This window comes from Lutjanus erythropterus, chromosome 2, assembly GCF_056507025.1.
Source record: "Lutjanus erythropterus isolate fLutEry1 chromosome 2, fLutEry1.hap2, whole genome shotgun sequence".
Classification (NCBI taxonomy): domain Eukaryota; kingdom Metazoa; phylum Chordata; class Actinopteri; order Lutjaniformes; family Lutjanidae; genus Lutjanus; species Lutjanus erythropterus.
The window spans coordinates 27,420,471-27,436,826 of NC_139318.1; the positions used below are offsets into that span (position 1 = coordinate 27,420,471).

A 16,356-nucleotide genomic window follows, 5' to 3' on the forward strand; every position below is an offset into this window, starting at 1 on the left:
ATGCAACATACTTGATGAAAGACGGCCACTGAATTTGTATATTAATATAATTAACTGGTGAAAAATAACAATAACTTATGAGAGACATTGGTTTCATTACGTTTGATCAAAACCATTTTTTTCATTATCTGAAGAAATTATACCTGCTAATAGAATGTTTGAGGTTTTAAAGGACCAGTGTGTAGGATTTAGAAGCATCTACTGATGAGCAAGCAGATTACAAACATGTAGCCTCACTCTCCCTTTGTAAGCATGTAGGAGAAACGTTAGGGATGCAAAACTGCAAAATGTGAAAGGTCCTATTTAGAGCCAGTGTTTGGTTTGTCTATTGTTGTCTACTGTAGAAACATGGTGGTGCAGCACAACACCTCCATGGAAAGAGACCCACACCCTCTGTAGATGTAAAAGCCTAATTTTAAGGTAACAAATACAAGTGATTATACACAGAACAGGAAAACATACTTTTTAATATTATATTCCAATTATGTCATGTACTGCCAATAAATCCCCATGAATCTTACACACTGGACCTTTAATCTTAGTAAATGTATAAAAAATTTAAGCGTTCACAAAGAGTAATTAAGTTATTTTCATTTTTAAAACTTTACATAATTTCAACTCCAAGCAGTGCCTGTTGTTTACAATTACAAGACACCAGGAGGAATTTAAAAAAATAAAGGATTAGGAAAGATAACTGGAAAATTTAAAAAGGTGTGATACACACACTGAGGGGATAATACAGGGAAAAACAAACACAAATTTGTTTTAACTTGTTGGAGATGGAGCCTTCAGCCATAACACAGAAACAGGCATGATGCCCACACTAGTTTTTATCTTACTGGTAACTTCAATAATTAGTCTTGTGAGATATATCTTTCTTTTGAAGAAATTAGGATATTTTGGACCAAAAATTAATACACTGCCTAGTGCTGTTGTGGTGAATTACAAATTTGGTGCCACATTTCTGTAAGAACTGATTAATTTTATACTATGTGACAAAACTGAGTTGGTATCACTTTATATTACAGCTCTGTAATAACAAGGTAAAAGTGGGATAATAGTTTGATAATAAAGAGGTAATAATGAATTAATACCACGTAATTAACAAAGTAATAACCAGGTAATAGCTTGGCATTAAAAATATCTTGCAGCCAATAGTATTTTGGTAATAACAAGCAAAACTGCTAACAGTGAAGTGGTTATGCAATATTTGGTTTTAAACCTGAAAATAATAATAGTAATATAGGTTGATGTTTTCACAATATTAGGCTTCAAAATCTGATGAAAATTCTTTGAATTCAAAACTGGTATATTATTATGCTAAATTCATCCTTCCTTATATTCCAAACATTCTATTTTGTTTCAAGGTAATATTGTACAAATTATGTTAAACGCTGTGAATTGTTACCTGGAAATGTAATATAAAGTGCTACCACTGGGTCTATTGAGTAAAAATAGCTTTCATCATCATTACCAGTAAAAGGAGAGGGTAGAGTTTGTACAATTGTGTGTAAATTGAATATTTGTGTACTGTGTATGCAATTACTATAACTTTTATTTCCATTTTAATTAACACCTCCGCAAGTTATTGGGAAAAATTGGACAATGAATACAAATATAGTCAGTGAAGATGCCACAGCAGTTGAATGTAAATGAGACAGATATATACAGGTTGAACATTTTGAAAAGTTCCTTTCTGACAGAAGCTCATGGAGAAGATTGGAATTTTGCAGATTTAAGACTTGATAAAAGTTGACAGTTTGCTAATAAATCATTGATCCCTGCGCCTCATTAGTGTCATGAATTACAACTGAAACAGACAAAAGAAAAATGTACAACTTCTGCATGAAAAGCATCTCAAGGGGCTTTGAATTTAATTTCAGTTTCTCCTCATCATGAAGCCTAACTCTTCCACTGGGAATAAATTATGCTTGACTGTATAGGTCCTCTCTCTTCTCGATGAGAATATTTCAAACATTATAACCACCCAGAATTACAATTAAATCAAGCTTCTCTTCTAAATCTTCCAACCTATGACACTGCCTCCATTACTCTGTCCAGCATACAAACCCCACAACCTTTTCTGACCTTTCTGAATGGACGTCACCCTCAGCTAAAAGCCTGCATGTTTAACAGGCCCTGCGGACTAGCATCTGTGCACCACTTTGCACCGCTCTCGTGTAGACGACACTAATAAGAATTGTGAGAGGCAGCACCTTATGCCCCAAAAATGAGGCTTCATTTTCCATCGTGCTGAAGAAGACTTTATGATCAATTTAGCATGTGTGTCAGTTGCTAAAAAAGGCCATTTCTAAGGAACAAAGGAAAACTTGCTTTATATTCAACCCAGAACCTCTATGCTGGCAAGAAACTTCAGTGCCCTCAAGCGAACAAATGTTCCATCGTCTGCCTTTCACAAACCTTTAGATCTCTGTGAATGTCAGCAATATTATCCTCCCACCCCAGTCCCCAATCCAGTCTGAAGGCCTGGCCACCACGCTCAAATCAAGTCTCAAGATGCCAAGGTGTCTGTGATGTAGCCCACTGTTAAAAAGCCAAGGCACTGAAGAAAAACACTGGGGCCGATCGATGGTCTGACTAGGCAAATATCAGGCCCGGCCATGGGGCAGCGACTCAAAGTGTCTGACAGACAGAAATCATTCTGCCATGACAGGCCAGGCATGCTAAATGCTGATGAGCTTGTCTGAAAAGGTCTCACCACTTGGGATATTCAAAGTGTCAGCTACCAACAGCATGCTTTATTCACCAAAAGACACCAATTTAGAACAGTTTATGCTGGTATGCTGCTTATGTCAAATGCAAGCCATATTTTAGCAAAATATTGTTCTCATCGATATAGAAAGTTCCATATCTATGGATGTTGTTGAATTTTATCTACTAATAAACTATTTATAAGGGATGCATGATATTAGATTTTTACCATTATCCCATATATTGATATTTTCCAACTCATTTTGGCCAGTTGCAGATACCAAACTATGTACTTATATTTTCCACCTATTTGTTTCTCCTGTAGTGGAATTAACATATTATGATTCCCACTCTTATCGTGAAATAATCAAAATGTACACATTCACTGGGCAAAGGAAAACTACTGCTGACAGGCGTTTGCTGCTCTCTTTGTTCTTTGAAAATTTGTTGTTATGATGAACATGACGGCTCTTAGATGGGCAATTAAAATTATATCATTGATGTGAGGAATGTGATTTGGCTCCTCCTCACATGACCAGCGCTGAGCCATCGCAACTAGCAACTTTTCTATCCGTTAGGAAAAAAAAGACTCCACGCCACAGACTACTAGTGTTACATGTGCAAAATTAAAGAGGATTTTTTTTTTTTCGACCACTCAAACCAGCAGTATATCAATTTCTGGCCCACACCAAAACTTTATTTCAAAGCCTTTATTGGCCAGTGACATGCAGATATTATTGTGCATCTCTGCTATTTAAAATGAAGTCAAATGCTGTAGTGTCTCATAGGTTGTCGATATAGCCGATATTCATGCTATCGTGTGTTTGTGTGTGTGTGTGTGTGTGTGTGTGTGTGTGTGTGTGTGTGTGTGTGTGTGTGTATGCATGCATCACGAACAGACCTGAGGCTTGCATTGTACTGATCTCACATACTACTGGACTGATCAACTTAGTTTACAGTTTATGAAAAAAGACAGCTGTGGTCATAGACATTATGTTTTCATGTCATATCTTTCTTGTGAATGTAATATCTCAAGAACACCTTGAGGGAATTTCTTAAAACTTGACACAAATGTCTACTTGGATTCAAGGATGACCTGATTAGAATTTGGTGGTCAAAAGTCACGGTGACCTCACAAAACACGTTTGACAATAATTCATACAAATAAAACAAATAATTCATCACTTGCAGTGATGCAGAGTAACTGCTCACATTTAATCAGTTATATGTAATTAAATCATAAAATAAATGTAATTATCCATCATTATCCATTATAGTTCTAGTACTATTCAAAATTCTGGTGATTACAAAAATGGTTTACATCTAAATATTCTTTTTGCGTTGCCTGGTGGAGATCTGCATTCTACTGAGTAACCTCTTCTTGTTTATAAGCTTTTAGCAGTTTAGCAGTTTTAAATCACTTAAATTTCCCCTGAAACCTGAAGTCATGCAGGAAATGATTCTAGGGCTTGTTAACTCTCATTCCCAGATCATCAAATATTTCATACATTATAATAATTTTGGAGTTTTCTTGTTATCAATCTTCTTTTGCTTTTCAGAAAGGAAGTGGCTCAGGTAATACATGTGGCTGTATTACAGTAAATGCTTAAACAATTTCAAAATGGAGAGTTGTTTTAGCCAGTTCGATGGCTGCAAAAATGCTCAGATATATTTTAGGATTCAGTGCTGCCTCTCAGAGAAAAACAGGTTATCTGTGTAAAGGTCCATTCTGGGTGAATCCTGTGACGCCAGAGAATGGATCTCCAGGAGGTAACACAGTGTTGGATATTGCAAGATGGAAGAACTGAATTTCACTGTGAATATTACCAACAAAATTGACTCAAGTGTTGCACAGTGTGTTTTGAGACCGGGGGGGATAACATCATCCCTGCTGAGTTACTGATATTCAAGATCGCACAGCTGCATTTAAATAACTACATGGCTGTCTTAAAATAATATACCACAGTGCAATATCACTTTGAAAATGTACTGCTGAAGTCTGTCAGAAAAGAAAAAGGCAACAGCTGCAAACTCCACCTGCGCTGAACAACTGTCCATCTTGAGTTACACCCAAATATCTGATTCATGTATTTTAAATGAAAGGGGTTTCCTGGGCCTCTAAACAAAACCACATGACCCGGAATCAACCATCTCTCTGGGGTTCATGGCTGTGGCTAAAATGTGCTGTCTAATGGCAGAAACCCCACACCCATGCTCTCCTAAATCATTTTTCCTTGGTCCAAGGTTTATCTATCCACTAAATTACATGGAAATAAATTCACATATTAGGCACAGAGATTTTCTACCACCAAAGAGACAGACAGACGACTTGTACTTTTATATATATTCTGCCTTCCAAGCCTGCCTTCTTCCAGAACAGCTCAATATGGACATGAGCGTTTATGAGTAAGATTTTTGTTCAGTCACTGCATGTCAATAATAGCTGCAGGGGCAATAATGGACAAGGATAGACAGCCACCCACATGAGATATTATAGGCAGAGCCAATATTGGATATTACAATTAACATACTTACTGTCTAACCTCAGTTTGTGGAGTTTATTCAATACATGTAGCTAAATTAAGGCTGTCTAGAACAGCTACAACAGCCTGCAGCAAACACAGCCTGCAGTTTATGAAGTTCAGTTTTGTTTAATCTGTTTTAGAGACATGTGAATTACACTTAGCAGTCACTTTGAAGGCTGTTGGTGCTGTTGAATTTTTTTTGCATTGTACTGAGAGGTATTTCTTATATTTTGCCCACCCCAATATATTTCTATACTTACTGCAAATGTATTTTGACATTGGTTATTGGTTTCCTCAATTACTAATAATCTGTATAGGCCAAGAAAAATCTATATTTGTCAACCCTTAATTATTATTCTATCTGATTCAACAGGTATCTATTCACAGTTTCTATTTATGTTACAGATTTATGAGTAGGATAATTAATAACAAAATGCAACAGTGCTTTCCATCAGTATTGTAGTACTCAAGACTGGTCTTACAACCACTTTTTGAAGGTTTTGGTCTTGTCTCTGTCTTGACCGCCTTTTTACTCTGATTTGTCTCAGTCTTGGACATGCATGCAGGCATGCACCCCCTAATAACTATCCCTCCACACCAGGTCTTGGTTTTGACTTGGTCTCTCGGTTTAGGTCATCTTGACTACAACACTGCTTCCCATTATATGGAGTTACACGACTACAACTAACTACAGGCAGTAATTGTTGAAACAACACAGTAAATTAAATGTGGCAAGTGTAGAAACAAAGATCAGAAGAAGATTTAACATCGCTGGTGAAGGAAACTGATCAGTCCAGTTTGATGACTGTGTAAGCTGACCTTTCAGACAGGCTAAGTGCCACTGGAGCGGAGCCAGATCTAAACAGCGTCCAAGCAGATGGTAGGGCCAGCCAGACAGGACACACAAACACATTCCTCCAGCAGAGGCAGAGTGATTGAGACAACCTGTGGTGCTGCCACCTGTTTTAGCACACCGCATAATTAAACCACATCCACACAACTCTCTCCTCATCACAATGACTCACTTTCCCAGCATCCTTCGAGCAGCACTCAATGAGATCATTTATCATAGAGTGCTAAAACGAGCTCAAATTGTTCTCTTTCTTTGTCTTTTCCAAGTTCACTCCACGTCTCATCTCCTCTCCCACCATAAATCTCTTCCTGTTGTAGAACCTCACATACACACACACCTCCCAACCCTCCAGGGGATGCCGCAAAGAAGGCGTGAGGAAAAGAAAGGATTTGACGTGCTCTGCTCTTCACAAAATACATTTTAACTTTGTGCAGCCTGAAAACACACAGTATGACTCAGATGTGCATGTGACGATCATGAGGTTAGATATTGATCATTTACTTGACGTATGCCCACCTTTGAGTTAGCAATGATTCATTCTATCACACACACACACACACATTTCCCATCACACATTTCCATTTCTGTTTTCCTAACACTAAAATATGTACACAGGCGGTGGTTCAAAGTGGTTATTTACTGCACCTTTAGCTCCATTTTCAATGTGAAATATCATTGAGAAATAATGAAAATTATTTTATAGATGGTCATGAGCTGAGTCAAAATAGAAAACACTGAAAGGCCATTATCTATATCTGTAAGCTGTGTTCTCTAAAGGTTTTAATGGTGCTTCATGCTCTGACTCAGTGTGCAGCAAAGACACTTTGTGAAAACACTGAGGCCCATGGGACACATATGTGATGGGCTTGAGGCTGATGCTGATGATGCTGGCTACGTGAAGATACAACTGTGATGTGTAGGGATTATTTCTGCTACCTGTACATTTAGATTACAAGATTTCATGTACACACCTGAGTTTGAAAACCCAGATGCATAGAAATCTGTCCATGCATGGGTAATTTTATGTCAATTATCTCATTATATCGTATATTTTCTGAATGAAGGATATGCCTTTGCTTGCAAAAAAATTGCATTTGCAGTTATATGCAGTGACAAAAGTGATTGCAATTTGAAGAAAAGAGTCCAACAAGCAATAATACCTTGATGTAGTGCCCTAGGCGTGGGTAAACTCTTCTTACTCCCAGAAGGATGGAGAAAAATGTCCTGTGCGGGAACGACGTAGTGACCACATGTGTGACTTCAGGAAAGGAAAACACATTAAAGCCCGAAGTCTCATAGCTCTTCAGAAGCTCCTCGTCCGCCTTGTTTTCACCCTCGGTCAGAATGCTGCCGACAACGTAGCGACACTGTGGTCCCGGCACCTGAATACAAAGATCAAATGAACAAATAAAGATTGTTAAGAGAATACACTTATAGACTTATGGTTATGAAGGATAGATAGATAGATAGATAGATAGATAGATAGATAGATAGATAGATAGATAGATAGATAGATAGATAGATAGATAGATAGATGCTCACACTAGTAGTCTTGCCAGCATTTGACCTTTCTGTGTTGTCCTCATTATAATGATTCCAAATACCATAATTACATAGAGACTCCACTATGACAACAGCAGCACTGACTGACAGATTAATGCTGTCAAGCAGAAAATGCTATCTGACTCTTTCAGAACAGTTCCTAATGTTTGCTAGTGTTTTTGTGCAGGAACTGATGGCACAAAAACACTACACTGTACATCACCGCTCCTCGTGTCAGTCAATCTCTCTGAAAAACTCTGAAAAGCCACCTACCATCAACATTTCCAAAGTACCTGTCTCTGAGGACCGATGAGTCATCAACACTAGAGTGTAATGTAAGGCAAAAAATAATGCACAAAACAATGTGATGTTAGCAAAAAAAAAAAATCCTCTCTCTCTATCTTCTCTGATGTCAGCCAGGTGCCAAATTTTAAGAGAAAATGTGCTCATCAGTCAGAGATTTAATTGGAGCATTTGGCAGTGAAGCAATTTGCTCCTTCCTCCATTCTGAGCACCCTTCTGCCCATTAAAAACAGAAGAAAAGGGAGACACTCTTTACAAATGAATACTCCTGGGACATCCAAGACTTTCTCCCCACTGTGCTGAGCTGAGCAGCACTGAAGGCTCATGTAATAAATAAGCCGGAATGGTCCAATTTGTTCATAAACCTATCAATGCTACGCTTCATGCACAACCAGCGTGTCTGAGAATGCCTATTTTCTCCTCTGTTCCTCAGCATGCAAGGCCAGTCATGAGTAGAGCTGTGGTGTTCACCAAGCACTGCAGACTGAGCTCATTTTTAAAAGTTTCAAAACCACAAAAAATACTGGAAGAAGTGAGAAATCTGCAAACATTTCTGATCTAAGATTTGTCTGGTATCAGCAGATGGAAAACAGATGACCAATTTGGAGTGTTGTTATGAATACAGCACACTAGTCAAGTTTAGTCTCAGCTAAATAAAGAAGGCAACAAACCACGACTATGCAGTTTAATGATGGAGCATTTTCTTAAATAAACACTCTGCACTTATACAATTAGCTTGACTGAATGTGTGTATGTTTATGTATTTTTATGTGTATATGTGTATGGATGTCTGTCTATTTGCACATTTTGCTCTTTTATGTAAAGCACTCTGAACTGCTTTTGTATGATATGGTGCTATACATATAAATTTTTGAATTGAACTGAATTAAATGTTTTGGATTAACAGCCATCACACCCTATAAAGACACTTGAGTTGAGCACACCATTCTTCTGTTTGTTAGGTTAAAGATAAAATACTGATGATATGCATTGGTGTAAGTACACAACAATGAAACTAGTACCCTACAATGTGACATTGCTTAGCAACGTCCCGGTTAAATAAAGGTAAAATAAAATCAGTAAAAGAACTTTTCAAAACCGATGGTCAAAGATCGATATTACTTCAGCAACAAAAATATGCAATATATAGAGGATGATATAATGAGTCCACACACTGATGAAAAACTAGCTGATTTGAATTTTGTAAATTTTTCAGATAAATTCTGATTGTCAGAGTCAGTTCTTAATTTGATTCTATCATGCAATTAATAACCTTACCAGACCCTGTGAGCATGTTACAAATTTACCCTCTGGGTAGAGCTACAACTAATTGATCAATTAGTCCATTGAGAAAAAAAAATGCAGGTTTTTTGATAATTGATTAATTGTGTGAGCTGTGTTTAAAGCTGGGGTAGGCAGTTTATTTTTTGCCAACACTGGGCAAAAGTCAGACTTCTGCTTGGCTCTGTTTTCAGGCTTTTAAGAATCTAGCCCGTGACAGGAGGCTTTGGCCAATCACAGGCCAGTAAGACAGCTGACTGTTGAGTCTTATTCCAAAAATGAAAGTATTTGACGACCTGTGAATAAAACTCAATACTCAATCATCTTTGAGCCACCACAGCATCTGTAATGTGACGACATGGAAATGAGACTCAACAATCAATTGTCTTTCTCCAGAATTGCTCACAGCGCCTTTAAATCTTTGTAAACTGAATATTTTGGGGTTTTAAACTGTTGGTCGAACAAAACATTTAATAGCATCAACAAGGACTCTTTATTTGTGACAAAGTTTGTATTTTTTTTTTCTTCTTTCACTTTGGAGGTTACAATTCACATAAACGAGTCACAACAGAATTTGAACGTATATAGCTTTTCTATTCATTTCATACATTGCTTTCATTCACTTACTGTCGTGAAATAAAGTAACATACCAAAAATAAGTGAATAAGTACAAATAAATAGTACATATATCTGTGTGCTCAGGACATGCATCAATGCACTTAAACAAATCACATATTAAAATAACAAGAGAAGAAAAAAACTGAAGCTGAATAATGTGATGTGCATCTTTCACTACATTTTATTGACCAAACAATTCATCAATTATTTGAGAAAATGTCTTTGTATAAAGGGAAACAATAACCAACAGGCTAGATTTTGTGATTTTTGTGATTTTTTTTTTCTATTGTTAGTTTCCAGCTCTATTCCCAGGTAGAAACCCTTCAGTTTGAGTCAAGTTGTGGGGAAATAAATGCTGGATTCAGTTTGATTTGAGACGAGTTTCCAAGCCAAATATTAGATGTGTTGTTTTCTCTTGCCATTTTGTTTATTTTTAATGCATGAAGAGAAGCAGCTCTGTCAAAACACTTCTAGCGTAAGTTAAATCTTTTTTTATCTTTTAGCGCTTACGTTCCTGCCATGTGTTGGCAGCGTTGTCAAGCATGAAGCAACAAACACACATAAAACAAACATACACAAAACTTGTGGTTGTACACATGATATTTAAGTGATGACAAGTAAACAACGACTTGTTTGTCCAGTAAATCCGGTTGGTACTATAATGCTTTGGATGCTCAGTGGCAGCTATGAAGGGCAGATTCAATAAAGTCTGAGAGAAGAAGAGATGATCTCTATTAAATACCCATAAGCCCTAAATAAACATCTACTTATCACTCCCAAATCAATAACAGACAGTCACCACAATCAAAAGAGGAGTCAGTGGAGCTGGTCAAACCAAAAAATAACGAGTCAAACACTTTGAATACAAAACATATTGATCTTTAAACATCCAGTTAATGGCCTGACTGATCTTTTTAAAAGAACCACAAGAATATTCGGGAAACTTTACACAAGGGTATTTTTTGACACTTTGGATGTTTTCAGGGCTCACAGTGGGACGTCTGAGCCGAGCGGATTTATTAATCATCACAGCGCTCCATGTAGGGAGTCCAGAACAAAGCACCACCACCAAAAGCACAAGCCTCTGTCCACAATCTTTGTTTTGCCTCTCTGCACTCATCAAGACACAAGTGTGCGGTCTTTTGATGTTTCTTCAATACACTGACAGCTCATCTGAAGCAAAAAGTTCCGGAAATTCTACTGAAGGAGCCACGTCTCTGGGTCTCTGCTGCACATGTGCTGAATTGACTTTGGTAAGACAACGGGGTAAGAAAGGCAAACCATCTTCACCAGCATACAAAGTGTTTTCCACTCAGTAAGGCTTCCGTTTTAAATGTTTTACAATGACTTTCTGAAAGGGCAAGTGTTAGAGAGATTTTCTTCTGTTTCATCATTCAGCACAAAGACTAACATTCAGACTGATGCACTTTTTTTTTTTTTGCACGTTTCCTGACCGCCCCTCCCCCCCGCTGCCAGCTTTCATCATACTGTGACCTAAACATGGTCCCTGAAGATGGCAGACACATGTCATCTCAACACACTCTTAGATATAAAGATGCTAACTAGAACCCTCACCTCGTCCCTACCGGAGACCTACCAAGAGTTCTACCAGAGTTCTACCAAACTCAGGGTGGTCTATCGAGAACCTTTTAATATTCCAAGGGTTTTATCTGGAGGAGACTCAAAGGGTTCTACCGAGAACCTTTGGATATTTCATTTTATGGAGTTTTATGTAGAATCGACATGGGGGTTCAACTGAGAACCTAAAGAGTTTTATCTAGAACACATTCAGGGAGTTCTACCAAGAACCTTTTTATATCACAAGGGGTTTTATCTAGAAAATACTCAAAGGTTTCTACCAGGAGCCTTATTCCAAGGCCTTTATCTTCAGCATACTCAGATAGTTCTACTGAGAACCTTCTAATATGCCAAGTATTATATCTAGAACACACTCAACGGGTTCTACCGAGAAGCTTTTTATATTCCACAGATTTTATCTAGAGCCAACCAAGGGGGTTGTACCAAGAACCTTTTTTATATTCAAAGAGTTGTATCTAGAATACAGCAGGAGGTTCTACCGATACTCTTCTTATATTCCAAGGGTTTTATCATGAACACACTGAGGGGGATCTAAGGACAACCCTTCTAAATTATGGTACAAAATACAATTGCCAAACCCATTCTTCAAAAAAGGGTTATTCAGAAGCAACTGGTTCTGAGTAGAACCTCATCCCTTCAGGAAGAACCCTTTTGGAACCCTTATTTCCAAGAGTGCATGATTCCACTTGTCATATAGCTTTTTTATTTAGACAATCTCTGTCTCAAGGACCGCAAACCCTGACCCCTATCGCTTACTTGGAATATCAAGTTTGACAGAGAAATACATGATCCACCCCCATTTCCTCCCTCTGGCGTTTGTCAAAGTTGGACGCAGAGGGGGAGGAGCGGCCGAGGGGAGAGCTGCAGGGTAGAGGTGAAGTGGGCACACTGGGTCAGACACCCCCTGGCTTTGAAACTGTAAAGAGGCTGGTGGAGGAGAATGGATTTAGCGAGCGGGGCCCATAATGTGTGTTAGCAGTTTGAAGGAACAGACAGAGCTGCTCCAGCCCTGTATCCATGGCAACCATCTCAGGACCAACTTAAGTCCTTGTTGAGGTCTTTTGTTTCTCCAGAGGAAGTGATTAAAGGAGGTAAAAGTGAGAAAGCCGAGAACAGAGGATGAGAATTGCATTGCTGACACTTATCCTCTGTCAGCTGCACTTTTGAAAATCGTTCTCACCGCAAATATCAATGGACAGTGTCTCACTATTTAGACACCGAATAACGGTCCTTGCATCTGAGAGCACTCTCTGGGGCTCTTGACGCTCGGACTGAATGGCATCCCGAGGCTCGGACGCTAATGAGCTGAGATCATTACGCCAATTATTTTAACTTAGATCAGGACTTGGCTGTGACTGCACAGAGGAACTAAGACCCACTGCCAGCCTAATTGCCGGCTTGGGAAAAAGAGGATGAGCATAACAAAAGGGTTTTGAAGCGGGGCTGGGAAGAGTCCATCACTGAACTCTGGTTACATTCCATCAGGTTGTTGTGCATCAGGCTATGGCAGGTTTAAATGGTGCCACTTAAGTCAATACTGTTGAAAGCCGGTTTTGAAAATACTAGATATCAGCATATTTCAGAAAAAGAAAATTGTTGCAAATATTAAAGAGAAAAAACTTGGTATTTTTCATGTGAATGTCCAGTCAGTGCTGATGGTAAATGTAGTAAACAATGAATATCCCAGAGCTGCTGACACCCACACCCATGTTGTTGTGTATCAAAAGCCCAGCCTATTACTTTGTTGGCCAGAACATACCGTTAGGCGAGAAAAATACTCATCTAGCATGCGCCCTGGCTACCTAGAGGTGGTGACTGCCAGGCTGAAATAGCCTGTAGTTCTTCCTTAACATCAGTAACATCACTGGGACATCACTGGATGCAAGAAGAACAACAGATTTTGCAGCAAAAAAACTCAGTATAGCACACATTGAGTAATTTATTGCTTCGCCTGACTATATTTCCCATCAAAACTGAATGGACATCAACATAAAAGTGCATATTCTTTTCATTTAAGAGTTAGTGAAAGAGGTAATATCACAGTATAGTTGCTTCAGTGCCTTAATATTAATAGTTAGACAATGTCTGGTTTTACTGGGGCTTCAGTATACAAAATTCCTTCTAAAATGAGTGTATGTAACATGGGAGAAGGAATCACTAACAATGGCCAAGCAAAACAGTGATTTCAAGCTGCTAATGATCTCCGTCAGGCAAATGCCTGAAGGGAATCAAGCGATTGCTTGCGTGTGCGTGATCAACAGACATGGAGATTGTACGCAGCTAATCTCACATACGTCTGGATCCACGAGCCTAATATTTTGTGCACACTCATGACTGTATGTCAAAGGACCTCTGTGATTCACAATATTTGAAAAAACTTGAAAAACCTTTTTTTCTTGTTTCACGCAAGCAACAGTCATGGCAGGCGGCCTTATGTTTTTGTGTCATCCCATTCTTGTGAATGCAATATCCTAAGATTGCCTTGAGACTTTTCTACAAATCTGGTTAAAATGTCCGTTTGGCCTCGAGGATGAACTGCAGAACTAGCAGAAGCACCTCTCTGTGTAAGCATTTGAGATTTAAAAAAAACACTCTTCTTAAATTACTTTCTAAAATCAATTAAACCATTGATTATTTTAATTAATTGATTTTTTGTTTAGTCTACATTTAGTTTACATTTGAGAAGCTAAAACCAGGTAGACATTTGATAAATGTCTTACATGATTAATTGACTGCTGAGTTACTGTTGATCAACTAATTAGATTAATTGTTTCAGCTCTAATATATATGTAAAGTGTTTTAATACTTCAACTTATTATCATGATATTACAATGTTCAAAATATTTTGATGGTATGTCCCAGCTCCACATTGCATTCTATCATAGCTAGAGGTCAGCAGTTTGCTTTGACAGACAGCTACATACAGTATTTTACATTCATTATTTAGTTAATGCACGTTTCTACAGATTTAGTCTGTCAGGCCTCTGTTTTCCACCCTTGTTAGCTGAACCTCCAGACCCTCCACAGTGAATCAAACTGTGCTGCTTAACCATTTCAATGTGCTACTCGTTGTTTCACTCCTTGTTATGTTTGGGCCTTCTGAAAAAACAACTCATGCCGGACTCACTTTAAAATGTGGGAACCAGCACCACATGCTTTGGAGATCCCAGAGAGAGTGTAGGATTAGGTATCAGGAAAACAGAGCCAGCAGATATTATTTCCTGCTGCTTACAGACACTGAGTTTTTGGGATGGATGAGTTCACTCTGGGAATGGATGGGAACGTAGGAAAACATCTTACAGAGAGAAACGACTTACTATTTGTGTTTGTAGCAGCATTGGTGTGGCAGGAAAGGAACTTTATGGAACTCCAAACTTTAGGTTATGAAATAAATAACATGAAAATACATATTTCATCATTATTATTTCCATTACAACAATTTTGATGGTATTAATATTTCATAACTTGTATTTCAGAGTACTATGTTTTTCCCCAGTGACACTTAGAGTATGCTAGACAGTCACAGCTCAGCTTCTCTCAGCAATGGCAACAACAATGCCGACATAATTCTGTGAAAACCCCAAGCTAACAAGAGAAACCAGTCATCTAACTGTCAGAGAGTGAATGCAACACAACCAGCCTGGAAAATTATTTGATTCATTAATTGATGTAATCCATATTGGTTAATTTGCATTGTGGCCATCCAACATCTGATACATCGTGAAACCACAACACCAGTCAAACACAAATACATATCACATCAGCAGATGAAGAAACTGACTGAGGCTGCCTACATGCTGATTTGCATATAATGATGTTATCACAAAACACTGAAAGACTTTAGTTTGGCAGCCAGACTCAACAGACCTCATTCAAACTGTGAAAGCAGCTGAATCAGACTCTGAAAGCAGCAGGGATTTGTTTCAGTGATGATCATCTACAATTTTGCCCTATTGGTAGGTGACTATTCTTAGTTTCAAAATGTTTTGCAATTCTTAATTCTTTATTTTGTGATCAAAAACACATACTTTTCCTCTAGTGCTATTTATCAGTCTAAATAGGCGACTCTGTTACTCAAGATAATCCACATACCTGGAAGAAGTTTTTTTTCTCTCTGAATTACACCCATCAAGCATATCATGGACAAGAGGCTCGTACTCGTGACAGAGATGTAAACATTAATGGTGTCCCCCTCAGCTAAGCTGTAGCATCTTTACCAGCACTACTGAGCGAGCTAGCAATGTGATACGGTTGGCAGGTGTAGTTGATAGAAAGACAATAGTTTCTACATTAATTTGCTCACAACAAGGTCTGTGGAATATCTTGAGTGAAGAGCTCATGACTTCTGGAAAGAGACATTGCTGATCAGTTTTTCAAATGTATTTTTTGGTGCTTTGAGCACCACAAGCCAAGTGCCATGTAGTTCCATTGTATTCAAGAGTAGGCAACATATGGCTGATATCTCAAAAACTGGCAACTTGGAAAAAAAATCTAGATGGACAAATAGCACCACAGTTAAGAGGAAAATATGTATTCATGATTTCTGGGTGAAGTGTCCCTTTAAACTCTGGTTTGGGACTATATCTCAGGACCTTAAATGTTAACATTAAACTGCAAAATCCACTTGGATAATATTCAATGACATCTGAATGCACAAAATACACCACACCCTGGCCAGATGTGCTTTGATATTGCTCAAGGGAAAACACAAAAAATCAGCAGTGCCAAAAGTCTCATGTGCCGAAATGCTGAGAAAAGTAGCAGGAAAAGAGAACGTGAAGAGTGCAAGAAATAGCAAAATAACAGTAAAATTATTATTCACTGTGAAAAGAAACATTTTAACTGTATAAATTAAGAATTTCAACCCATCAACTATCTGGTGAGAAATAAGGGATTCATCTGCGAGAGAAAGAGAAAGACATT

At 38.1% G+C, this 16,356-nt stretch overlaps 1 protein-coding gene across 1 annotated transcript in view; it reads right to left on the minus strand.

Moving 5' to 3' along the window:
• Positions 1–16,356, minus strand: part of tex264b (testis expressed 264, ER-phagy receptor b) — a 48,390-nt gene that overhangs the window by 31,307 nt on the left and 727 nt on the right. The window contains exon 2 of the mRNA XM_084735635.1: positions 7,251–7,472. Coding sequence (XP_084591761.1) covers positions 7,251–7,472 — 222 coding nt within the window. The remainder of the gene's footprint in view (positions 1–7,250; positions 7,473–16,356) is intronic.